A 13,503-nucleotide genomic window follows, 5' to 3' on the forward strand; every position below is an offset into this window, starting at 1 on the left:
TAGATCGCCAAGTAGTGAGTTCCATATGCTGGGAGCATTTCCAGAAAAAGTCTGGGTTTTAGTTTGGGAGGTGGGAGAAAAAGTGCATTGGAGCTTCTCAAAGATCTGGTTCTACCAGCTTTTGTGAGCTTGTTGTCTAAGTAATTGGGGGTATGTGAGGGAAGGGCTTTAAATACATCTTCCTTTGATGGGAAGCAAGCTGAGGATCTTGAGGGCAGGTGTGATGTGTGCAAACTGTTTAACATATGTTATGAGCCAGGCTGTCATGTTTAGAACTGTTCTAAAGGGGGTGGGGGTGAGTTTGCACATACCTGTGGGGATGGCATTGCCATAGTCTAGCTTGGAGAGGACAAGAGATTGCACAACCATCTTGAAATCATCAGCATAGCGCCATGATGTCCCTATAAGCCTTTCTGCCATTGTAAGCCTTCAAACAGGGAAGTGTTCGGTTTCTGAGCTTCCTGCTCATAGCTTGTGGCCAGCAGATTCTAAAATGGTGCTCACGCTTCAAGCCACTTTACAAAACATGGATTTCATAAAACACCCCCTTCCCTGGCTGACTGAAAACAAACATTGTTTTAATTGTTATTTCTGTGTGCAGACCGTTTTAAGTCTTTATTGGAATGAAGTGTAAATAAAGGACGCTTCACTGGTAATCGTGGAGCTGAAATAAAGACTGGTAGAGCAGGTTTCTGATTAATGCGAGTCACAAACAATAGATGGAGCCAGGGAGTACTACATTACTTTGAAGTGTTATCTTACAGCGATCTGTACAGCTCTGCACTCAATGATCACCCAACACTGAATGAAGAGCTATAATATACAGAGTTACTTTCATGGACAGAACTCTATGTTACACCTGTGCAAGGCTTTGACAAACAGATCAAATTTACAGGGGCGGTTCCTGCATTAAGGTGTAGGGGTGTTGCCTCACTCATACTTTGGCCCCCCATTACATGGCAATAAACAAATAAACTATTACATTTCCAACTTTATTATATATCAGCCTTCAGCAGCGGACAGTTTCTGTTCGCGCCTCTGAAGTGGGTGACCAGTATACAGCGAGCGCAGTATGGCACAACACCTAGCCCAGGGCTGTAAAGCGCACGCCGGGTTCGACGGCTCTCTTACTCCGGCCGGCCCGACAAGCGCACTAAGGCCTCTCTCCACCTGCACATTAGCAGACAGGAGGCTGACCAAAGCCGCAACCCCGGTCTTTAAATGAGCAGGGAGTTTGCCTGCTCAAACCAATCTTGGTGATGTTCTCTGCAGGGGAGCAGCATCTGGATTGGCTGAGAGCAGAGGTTGCTAGACCTCTGTTGCAGACAGTGTCCGAGGCACCGCGGGGATGGAGGATCTGGCTAAGTGCTGAGCTCAGAATGGAGACCTGGGTAGTTGCCCACTCTGCCAATGCGTACCACCGCTAGCCCTTCCGGGAAGTCTGGAGTCTTCACAATGTCTACAGGTCGCACTAGTGCGACCAGTAGACATTGTGAAGACTCCAGACTTCCCGGGAGGGCTAGCGGTGGTACGCATTGGCAGAGTGGGCAACCAGGGCTCCAAGAAGGCTAGTTGGTCTAGGCTAGACCAACTAGCCTTCTTGGAGCCCTGGTCTGATTTTGACAGTCGCATGAGCTTTGCTGCTGGAATGGCGACATCTGGTAGCTAAGGACGGAGCCAAGGTCCGTGATCTGATGACACCAAACGTGTGGACGATGGTCTGGCACTAGTCCCCTCACCTAAAAAAAGCACACTCACGGTGAATGCTTGGCACGCCATTCCATAAATCTAAAGGTCAGGGACTAAAGGGCATCGGTACTATCCCATTGTGGCCATTGGACACTAACACAAACTCTGCCGGCCAATCAGGGTCCCCATTGCTGGGCAGTCCGAGGAGGCAAGGAGAGTGGCACACAGGTCAAGCCATTGTCAAGCCAAGGGTGACTCCGGTGAGTGCTTGTGTTTATTTTGTAAGAGATGGAGGGGTGGAGGCGGTAGGGGGGGTATACATGGCAAAGTACAGGACCATTATCATCTGTGTGCAGGTCCCCAGCCCTCAAAATGCCCCAGTATAAATCAAGGTCTTTGAATAATTTCGAGGAGGCCAACCTAAGTAACATTTTGATACTCTCCATCCCCATCAAAAGTTGGTGAAGGGGTATGTTGCACTATGCAAGTTCTAAGCCATGCCCAACTATCTACACACTGTTTGTACACGTTTTTTTGCTCTGGAAAAGAGTAGTGAAGGCTACCAGAGAGATGTGCACAGATTCACATCTCACCTTTCAGCTACCTGGTGGGGTAGGATGAGGTAGTTGCATCTCCCCGAGTATATGGCAGCAATTTATTATTGGTCTTAAAATATTTCTACAACAAACAGTAAAATCAGCTGTGCAAAATGATGAATTTTGTGGCCGTTGTGCGACATGTTTGAAAGCCATAGCCGATAGGCACACATAGCTCCAGCTTGAGGTTGTCACAGCTGCCACATGCCCCAGAGGTGTCATACGAAGTGCCTCTAGATGCTGGAGTTTGTCCCTTACAGTGTTCCTTTCAAATGTTGTGTGTAGGCATTGGCTCAAAGGTCCCAGTACCCAAAGTGCTGTTGGGTAAAAAGGCGGGTCGGAAGCTGGCACACATGGCATGCTAGCCGTTGGCAGCTGTGACCCATTTTTATTTTTATAGAGCAAGTTTCACTGCCTTAATCCGGGGTGGACTTGGTCACTGCTGCTAAAGGTGACTGATGGTCATGATCCAGCTGGTTGTCCTTTAGGCTAATTGAAACAACAAAGATGTGTCAAAAAAACCTTTCATCAACCCCGCAGACAGCTAAAAGTATGACAAGCCTATTCCTTCTTGGACATGTGTGTTGTTTATAACAATGGTTTGCATGGCCATTTGTAAGGCAAAGCAATGGTAGGTAGACAGCTGTATAGAGTGTCACCAGCAGTGGACACTGCACAGACTCCAGAGAGGGACAGAAGATGGATAGATAGACAGACAGACAGACGTAGAGATAGACGGACAGAGCGATAGATATAGATAGATAGATAGATAGATAGACAGGCAGGTAGGTAGGCTTACAAGAACATTAGAGATAATTTGGGAAAGAGTATAACGTGCTACAGGTAAGTTACAACCAAAGTTTTAAACTGACCTGGAGAGAAAGAAAAAATCTGAAGATGGAGGTGAATCAAAAGAGGTTTTAGCATTCTACTATGGTCTAGCCATAACCTTAAGTAGCCTCTCTATCCGCAAGTTATTTTTAATTTTTAATAGGATTACAAATCCAAATGAAGGATTTCTTAATAATTTTAACCAATTTTGTTAGAATTTCAATTAGACTGAATCAAATGGTTTGAATTTAGTGAGTTCAATTGTGTGCTTTTACGTTCAATGTGCAATTTGCTTGAAAACATTCAATTGAACTAACATTTTCTTTTAATTTGTGACCGTTTTAAAATGGGGTAAACCTCAAAGTTCAGCTGTGTGGAAGATCCTATGTTAGCAATTCTTGAAAATAAATCAGAATAAGAAGCAGTGCAGAAAGAGAGAGGAAGGGCTTTGAGTTCAGCCCTCTCATCCATTGGCTTTCATGTGCATATTTTGGCTTACAACTGCTTGAAGAGGTTGTGCCCCAATCCAAGGCATTGTACAAGCTCACATCCTCCCATCTGATTTCCTATTAGAGTTTGGTGATAGGACATAAGTCGTCCTTTTGTTAGACTGCAGATGAGACGTGACGTGCCGCTTGTAACTGATAGCCAGTATATGTTCTCTGATGTATTTGTTTAGTAAGTGCGTGCTGCTCTAACCCGCAGACACTGCTATTCAGTAGTCACTGTTGCCCATTTATTTGAATTGCAATGCTGTAATGATAAAATGTTGAATGTATGTGTTTTTGTTTACAAAGTGAAGATGTGTGCATACATAGGAGAAAAATGTAAAGATACGATGAAAATACTGGCTCTTCAGAAAATGTTTCTGGTAAGAAACATTTTGTTGTGTATTCCTAAGATCTCAACTTACAGTGCAAACCATCTTCGGATCTCTTTTCATAGCACTCTTCTTTAGAGCACATCATACCTTTGCTAATGGAGTCTTTTCAACAAACGGCCCTTCTCCTGACTGCCTTATTATTGACGCCCAAGATATTGCTTTATTATGGGGTTTTCTTTCTAGGACAGCTGGGGGCAACACACACAAAGTCACCACCCTATTACCAAACACTTCACTAAACACAAAGTCAGATCTACTGGAACTGCCAACGCTTATTATGTAAAAGGCATGCACGTTTCAGTATTTTTTTCAGTTTCTTGTCCACTCACTCCTGAGAAGGTCCAGGCTGTCCCGAGAGAGGGCTGTTCCAGAACTGTGGGAGAGAAAAACGAAAAGAAAGCCACTTTAATGACTGCTCAGCACCATGTACCATGAAGCACACTCATGCTCTGTCCACAGGCGTCTCCTGTCACACCCCATTCCATACAGACATCTCTTGGCCTGCTGCACTCTCAAGCCGCAGCAACATCATTTAAACCACGTTGCGTGTGCTGCAGTTGGCCCTGCAGCATTCAAGCCATGCTCAAATGATCACAGAGCTGTGTGCCCACCAGCAGACCATGTCCCACCTCCACTGGCCGGCTGCATTCACATACCACACCCACAGGCACCACAAGGCGTGACGTACAAGCCTGTGACTACACCCACATGGTGGGCTGCAATATTCACATCACACCCAAACCCCCGCAGAGCTCATATCCCACCAACGGCAATCTCAATCTGTGACCACAACTTTCGCATAAAACATCCTACGGAGGTATTAGGACACTGTCGCCCAGGAGCAGTCGCATACCACACCCTCAGTGCTCATCCTGGACCCTGTGCACTGCAGCGCTCCTACCAGTCACTCCAACCATGCATACTTCCCCCTGACCTTTGGCATTTACACCATTTGTTGAAAGTCCTCCTCCCCTCCAGAGCCAGCATGTGTGCATTAACTACAGCTTCCCCAAAACTTCCACTGGCAGGTCCCTATGCGACCCACACCCACCAACATTCACTGATGCTGGCCCAGCACTGTTCAGCGCAGACCTCGTCTCACCGCGAGTAGTGTAAGTATACTGATCATATAGCTCCATGTTTGCAGATTGGTCTTTTGCAGAATAAACAAATCCAGTCTGAGAATGCAAGCGTTGATCTATTTCCACTCAAAACAACGGACCCACATGTAGAGACAAATCACCCACTTGAAAACATGGTTCTTCACGGAGGGACTAACCCACTCGTCCTACTCATGTAGGCTAAATATCCACACCACAGTATGAGGATTCTGGAAAATGGTACAAGAGACCAGCATTTCTTGTTTAACACATGACTATCTAAAGGCACATTTTCCCTTTTTTGAGTGTAACAAGTTAAGCCTTTTACCTCCACCTATTCGAGGCCACAGACTCTAAAACACCTAAGTGCTTCTTTTTTCGAATGGAAATTGAAGAAATGGACAGACAGCGAGAGTAGCTTGGCAAATAAAAAAAGACCACTGTGCTCGTGCGGCAGTCATCCTGAGACGGAGTCCCAGTCGCACTGCTGTGGCTGAGGCAACTGGTCACCTAATCCCACTCGCGTCACTTCCGATGGAGATTGTTCATTGACTCAGTTTAGAGTCCCAGAAGGGAGAAGAGGAGAAGGTAAGTCAGTTTCTTTCCCCATCATGAGATCTGCTCTGATGCTCCTTCACTGCCAGCTCATCCCCATCCTCGTGAAAGGGAAATTAAAAACCAAGAGAAACGAAAAGAGGTGGACCGTGAGAAGAAAAACACCAAACACCAGGTAACAAAACAGCCATTTTGCCCATGTAGGCATGCGTATTTGTTTTTAGGTCTCGTCCTTTACCATTCCGAAGGAATGGGAAATGGCGAGAATTCAAGTGCTCGAACTGATTGTCAAACCACCGCATTTTTTCGTGGCGTTTTCTTCGAGTGCACGTGGCCACAGGCACGCGCTTTTGGCCCATACACTTTCATGGCCATCTGTTCCTCAATGTCCCTCCCACCCTTCGTTTGATCTTGCCGCGAGTTCAGGCTAACGGCCCTCCCCCAGCACAGAGCGCGCATCGCGGCCGCACAGCACATCAAAGGGCTTCTCCCAGCGTGTGCTGTGCGGCTTCTCCTCCCCTAATTATGTGGCCGGCCGTACTTGTGTTTCCCGGCCGCTTCCCGGCCGCTCTTGTATTTAATTAGCAGCAGCAGCATTTCTCCTGCGCCAGGCCACATCAAAGGCTCTGTGCCACTTTCACCCACACAGCAACACTTACAGACACGCAACGCCACTCACACCCACGCAAGCCCACTATCATCCACGCAACGCCACTCACACACGCAACGCCACTCACACACGCAACGCCACTCACACACGCAACGCCACTCACCCACGCAACGCCACTCACCCACGCAACGCCACTCACCCACGCAACGCCACTCACCCACGCAACGCCACTCACCCACGCAACGCCACTCACACACGCAACGCCACTCACACACGCAACGCCACTCACACACGCAACGCCACTCACACACGCAACGCCACTCACACACGCAACGCCACTCACACACGCAACGCCAGGCTACACATCATAAATAACAATCATTTGCAATGCTATAGGTCTCCCATTTACTTAAATTGAACATAATGGCATTGTAAATGACAATAACTTTCAAAAAAATTTACTTTTTGAAAAGGCATTGTCATTTACTATGCCAACAGCTTAAAGTTGCCTAAATGCAAGACTTATTGCATTGCAAATAGCCAATAGGGCTCGCTTTTGGGACCATCTAAGTGTTTATGCATGCGACATATTATGTTGTTGCAACAAGGAAATTATGCTGCATAACTACTTATAAGGGCCCAAAAGCGAGACCTATTGGCAATGCCAATGCTTGTTTCCTGTTCTTGCACATCAAGAAGTACTTGCGCTGATGGCTTTATACTTGCGAGCTCTAGGAACTCAGGTGAACCTTTGTTTCGAATGCAACATACCTCCTGGATCAGCTGGTTGATATAGAACTGGTTGGACTTAGAAAAGTATGTTTGGGGAAAAAAATACTGTTTTGTTTGTTGCGGGCTCACTGATGTATCATTCAATGTACAAGGTCTCAACATCATCTGTCTGATTGACGGCATCAGGCGAATGCTTAGTTGTCAAGTACTTTGACGTAGAAAGAGTATGTGTTACCCCTTCGATGTTGATGTTTTTGGTGTTGAAAAGCTGAGGGAGTTCGCTACTTTGACACAGATAAATATTAACATCCTACCTCCTTGACGTCAATGCTATGGATCAGTGTGCTCTCTTGCTTTTCTTTGAATTGTCCTAGGGGCGATGGGGACAGGGAGGTTAAATGCAGCCTCAAAATGCTGTGGTGGAAGCCAACAGCTCTGCTAAGCTTCAGTGTTTACTAAGAACCAGCAGCAAACTCTGAGGAGACTTCCTGAACCTCCCTTACCTACGAGCTAGAATCCCTAACTCTGTTTCCAGTCCTCGGGAACTCGATGGACAATCAGATATTCTTCAAAGGTAATGGTCAGAGACGCACACAATACTAAAGGAAAGAGAACCCTTTGCCGATGTTAGTCATCCAAAATGAAGGTCACTTCAAAAACCATGAGCTTTTTTTGTCTTGTCTTGTGAGCTTGAGTTTTTTGTCAAAGAAGTAAGAGAGTTTGCAAACCCCAGTGTACAGGGATTCTAGCTACATAGAGGGGAACATTTACTTCTTGTCCATCTCCAAAGCAGTGTGCTCTGGAACAGAATGGTCAGCTCTGCTAGCTCAAAGACAATGCAGTGTTACTCTTTGTAAACTGGTGTAGACTGTCTGCCACATTCTTCAACTACTTGTTAAAAAAAGCATTCAAGTTTCAGAGTCTGCTACCCCAAAAGTGTCATTTTAAAAACTTGAATGATTGGATCGGCCACCGTAAAAAGAAACACACATGCAGTGCTCTCCAGTGAGGACCCCATAACAGTTGAGGTTAGAGGGGTCCAGGGCTTGAAACCAGGGTTCCTGATATTTCGCATTTGTTTCTCCCAAACATACGGGAATGGAGCATTAATACTTCCCAGGGGCATTACTATTTACCACTCTGCCTATAGTTTATCCAAACCCTAACCTATTACAACTTTGCCTGTAGCCCCTCTCATGCCATCACTCATACATTACACACCAGCCAGAACGTGTGATCACTTTTCTACACCACTGTCCTGTCCTACAGCCAGACTTAGTTTTCTCTGCACCTCACACACCATTACGAAAACTCTCCAGACACCATTAAATATAGCCCCTCCTGTATGGCCTTAAGAACAGGCAATTTTCAACTTTCCCCACAGGTAGGACAAAAAAAGAGGAATTGATTGGAGGATGTGAATTTCCTAGCCATCAGGACATCATTGGCTATGGCGAAGATGCTCCATGTACTACACAGTGCCACCTTACCCTAGAGGCTGCGGAAAAGACCGCCTGCTGGAGGGGCGTGGGCGGAGGGGCGCTGAGCTTGCTCTGCAGGACGCTGGCAGACACAATCTGCGCGGAAGACATGGATGCCATACTCTGGAGAGCCTTGTCCTTCGACAACTGGTCCTATTGAGAGAAGACAGGTACAGGTCTATGAGGTGGAACTAAAGACTAGCGTGCCGTGGGACCAAAATAACAACAGGTGAGACAGACGAAGAGCACAACAAGAGTAGAACAGTGAGTTACAACTACAGAAGAGTTTTTGAACAAGAAGTATTCTACACGTTATTTTCAAAAGCAAGGCGAAAAATGAATTTTTATGGTCCTTAATAATACATTTCCATTTAAAACCATAAGTGTTTTTGGTGTAATGCATATAAATTAAAGTATAACTTTAAAGGCCTTCTTCAGGTCAAGAAGCAAAGCCCCATTGCTTGACAGTGCTGCCAACGCAGCCGGGTCTGAATACATCAACAGCATGGCGTGAGCAGGAGAAGACGGAGCAAAAACAAGGTGCCTAGATGCAAGTGACTTCAATGTGTCCAGATATGAGCCTTCATGATGAGCCTGGAGTGTGCCGCTGTTTCAGAGACCAAGGGTGGCAGTGCCTGCTGCCCACCACCATGGACTCCAGTGGGTGGGATAATATAGGAGGCAAGTGCAGCTCTGAGGGGGGGACAATGCATCCCACATTGTGTGGAAGGTTTTTTAGACTCTTCCATGAGGGGGCATTTCTGCTACGATTACAGAAGCCACTGCTAAAGCAAAACATGGCATCACTTGTGATTGTGGAATTAAAAACATATGGCTAAACACTACATTTCCTGAGTTTGTCAGTTTAACCAAAGAACAGTTCATTTAAAGGTGAAACAAATGTGTGTGTGTGTATGTTTGATTAAAAAAACTTTAAGTTAACTACTGCAACTGGCAAGCTATGTATATCATCTTCTCGTAGCCCACCCAAATCCCATTCTTCCCCTTATTATGGTTTACACATGGGCATATTATGGTTAAAAGATAAACCTAACCATAATTGACAATTCAAGAGATTTTTAGTTTAAGAAAATATTTGATTATGAGTATTCTCACTAAATTTTTGTAGTATCGTTCGAAGAATTTGGCTTATCTTTTTACCAACCCTTTCATTTTTTTGTATTAATTCTTAAAATGTGAATTTTGGATTGAAAACTAGTCTTGGTCCATGCAAATGTTCAATAATCACTTACTAGCTGCCTACATGTCCCAGATTTGAGTTCATTAAACGGGGTGAATGCATTTTCAAAAGTAGTACAGATTTCCCGTCTTTTCCCACAGAGAATTAAGTAATTTTCTCCCTTCAGTGGTGATCTTTTCATCTTCAACAGGTATGATGACCACGTTTCCATCTGGTGCCCTTTAAAATACTTCTGCCCAGTACGAGTCTCAGATTTGGATTGACACTTTCAGGATAAATAAAGGTGGCTCAAATGAAAAATCTTCTTCATCTAGTCAATAATATATATCTAAGGGGGGGGGGGGGGCAGGAGGATTATTCATAGACAGGAAAATGATCTGGATAAAGAGTAACAACCAGTAGTAGTATTACATTTCAGCTTCACTTACCAAATTCATGGCCTGAATGAAAAGGGGAAAAAATAAGAAAAAAACCATTATAAACTGATTACAAAGGATTATGTAGTACATTTCAAAAACTGCACAATGAGGATGTATGGGAGGTGCATGGAGAGATGTGGTATATGCAATGGAGAGGGACCGCTAACTGGCAGGGATATGCAATAGCGAGGGTTGTCAAATGGAGTGAAATGAAGAGGCGCATCCAACGGAGGGCGAATTCAATAGAGCTACAAACCCAACTAGATGCAGAGACAACATAGAGTGTCAGCATAATGAAAAAGGGGTGCCAAATAAAAATGGAACCCATCCAAGGAGGACAATGAAAGTAGAGAGAGGCGTTCAATGGATGGGGCAGACAGCAAAGAAGCACACAAGTTAGGAGTCATAACCAGTGATGTCATATTAACCAAAATAGAACCACATTTGAGGGCAAAAATGATAAAGATTTACACCTAGTGGAGCGTCACACTGAAGAGCGCCAATCTCACGAAAAGGTGCTCCCATAAGAGAAACACTCAATGGAATTTAGGAAGAATCATAACCTTTGGGTGTAAAGACCACTGAAAAAAGGCACCCAATGGAGGGCTGTCTCTCCTAAATAAAGACATTGAGAAGGTCACACACGGGCAGAGGCACCAAGGAGACTTCAACTAACACAGTGGCACTGAAGAGACCCTTCATAGATTTGGGCATTTGAGTGAAATATCCCTCAAACAGGAGTGATGAGGATTATTCCGAAAGGCTTCTTCATGATATGTTATTTCAGAGGAGCATTCAAGATAGGGGTGTCAAGGAAGCCTCATTTATTGAACAAGTCGGATAGAGGTTTTCAAGTTACCACACAAAGGAAAGAGCCCCAACGAGTCCTCTTATGTACAGAATAGATGAGCAGCTCTTGTGAGAACTCCTTAGACAGGGCTGCAGAAGAGACATGTTCTCAGTAGGGACTTCAAGAGCCCTCATGCCTTTATGCAACTTGGAGCCGTTTTGAATGAAGGTCTTGGAAGGAGGCATTGGGGATACCTCATGCATAGAAGTGATGATGAGACTGCTAATGGGCAACAACATGGTGAAATGTTATGAATAGAAATTGTGATAGTGGGGCACACTGTTGATTTTCCAATGTAAGTACTTAATTCAGCAGTTCAAACACTTTGGGTGCGAACGGGGTATCTCCCCCTGGCCAATGGGGAGTGTATTTAAACAATATTGGTAGCACCACGCAATCGGGCTCGGTGTCCCTCAATTGCACTCCCTTGTATGGTCCGGATGAACCTAAAACAAACGTTACGAATAAACTTATCGTTGTGTTATACAGGTAATCCAACTTTATTAATCCTTATGTCATCATCCTGATCCTTCTCATAGATGAGTGTACATTTTCAAACATATTTCCATTTCTGCATTTAGCTGAATAATCCCTTCATTATTACCAATGCATTTCGAGTTGGGAAGTCTCTTCATCAGGGGATAGTGATCCTATAAATGTAAAAGTACATATCAAATTCAAGGCAACGCGCCCCTAGGCAAGAAACAGCATAAACAGAGTAAACATGTTATGTTAAAAAAATGCATTCAAAGCATGCATGCAGTGTTTGTTCAATAAAGATTGAAAGAAATGAACATGTATTCCATGGTGTCAAAAAATTACATATGAACGGTAGTACAAGATATACAAAAACGATACACCCATAACCGAATAGTGAGGTATTGTGCAAAACGTCATGTCGTAACAGACTCGTAAAGTTTCCACAGAGTCTTACCTCCGATATACACGGAAGCGGAAATATTCTGTGTGGGCAGTGTAACAGATCTGAAAAAAACGCATTAGAGTAAGAAGACGCCACAAAACTCAACAGAGGTGAAGCTCATAGGTGAAACCCAAACGCTAAATAGATGCGTACCTCTTATAACAACAGCGTATCCCTGATGTTAAACGAAGTCACAGAGGTTCTCCATTTTACTGAGCTTCAAGCTTCGTTAGTTAAAAAGAACTTCACCTCTGATGAGTTTTGTGGCATCTTCTTACTCTAATGCGTTTTTTTCAGATCTGTTACATTGCCCACACAGAATATTTCCGCTTCCGTGTATATCGGAGGTAAGACTCTGTCGAAACTTTACGAGCCTGTTACGACATGACGTTTTGCACAATACCTCACTATTCGCTTATGGGTGTATCGTTTTTGTATATCTTGTACTTCTTCTATTTTTTAATCCTGTCACAGACACGACGTTCACCATTACTTTACGAGTCGCACTACCGTTCACATGTAATTTTTTGACACCATGGAATACATGTTAGTTTCTTTCAATCTTTATTGAATAAACACTGCAAGCATGCTTTGAATGCATTACTCATTACATTTATAGGATCACTATCCCCTGATGAAGAGTCTTCCCTACTCGAAATGCATTGGGAAGAATGAAGGGATTATTCAGCTAAATGCGGAAATGGAAATATGTTTGAAAATGTAGACTCATCTATGAGAAGGATCAGGATGATAACATAAGGATTAATAAAGTTGGATTACCTGTATAACACAATAAGTTTATTCGTGAAGTTTGTTTTAGGTCCATCGGGACCATACAAGGGAGTGCAACTGGGGGACACCGAAATGTCATGAATACCATGAAAAAGATTAAATGACTAACGGGCATTCACTGAAAGGACCATGGAGGAAATATTTTATAGAAGAGTTCCTGTGAATAAGAATGTTATGCAGATCTTAAACACAGGTTACACAGATCTTGATCATATTATAAAGTAGAGTGTTGGTGGATTTGATTTTAGAAATATCTTTTGTGGTTAAGATTACAGTTGAGACCTTTTGAGGATATGGTGGTGGCTGATATTTTAACTCTGATTTGAAAACAGCAGCTAGTGTACACATGGGTCTAAGCAGAAGCCTGTGATTGGCCCACGTCAGGTTTCCTGTATAGGGTCACATTCTTGCTCGCTTGATCACCTGCACGGCATGCTATGTCATGCACAGATACAGCAGATACACATGGGATTGATCCATAAACATGGGGAATTTAGTAGAAATAACACAGTGATGGAGCAGTGACTCTGAATTCAAACAGCATTTGCTCTCTATACACTCCTACCAGCGCTGCACTTTACCACTTGAATGCCAAAAACAGACTATGCCATGAGGCTTATTATAAAACCAGCTACCAGCTAAGTTTAAATAAGGCTTGTTGGAAATCTGAGTCACACACTGCGGAAGAAAGAGGAAGCTGTAGCAGAAAACAGGATGGTGGGTTAGTTCTCAATACAGCCAACAGCCCAGGAAGCCCCTACCTTCAGCTTGGACTGAATTTCGCGAGATTTCCGTCTTGCTAGCACCTGCAAGTGGCTAGAAACCTGCAGAGAGAGCAGAAG

At 44.2% G+C, this 13,503-nt stretch overlaps 1 protein-coding gene across 2 annotated transcripts in view; it reads right to left on the reverse strand.

Annotated features, from left to right (window-relative positions):
* TEAD3 (TEA domain transcription factor 3) overlaps positions 1-13,503 on the reverse strand; it is a 375,738-nt gene that overhangs the window by 69,210 nt on the left and 293,025 nt on the right. For both annotated transcript variants that reach the window (XM_078644325.1, XM_078644324.1), the window contains 3 exons: positions 13,423-13,485; positions 8,487-8,630; positions 4,329-4,372 (listed from right to left, as the gene is read on the reverse strand). In XM_078644325.1, the coding sequence (XP_078500451.1) occupies positions 4,329-4,372; positions 8,487-8,630; positions 13,423-13,485 (251 nt within the window). The remainder of the gene's footprint in view (positions 1-4,328; positions 4,373-8,486; positions 8,631-13,422; positions 13,486-13,503) is intronic.

Source organism: Lissotriton helveticus, chromosome 5_1, assembly GCF_964261635.1.
Source record: "Lissotriton helveticus chromosome 5_1, aLisHel1.1, whole genome shotgun sequence".
In the NCBI taxonomy this organism is placed as follows: Eukaryota; Metazoa; Chordata; class Amphibia; order Caudata; family Salamandridae; genus Lissotriton; species Lissotriton helveticus.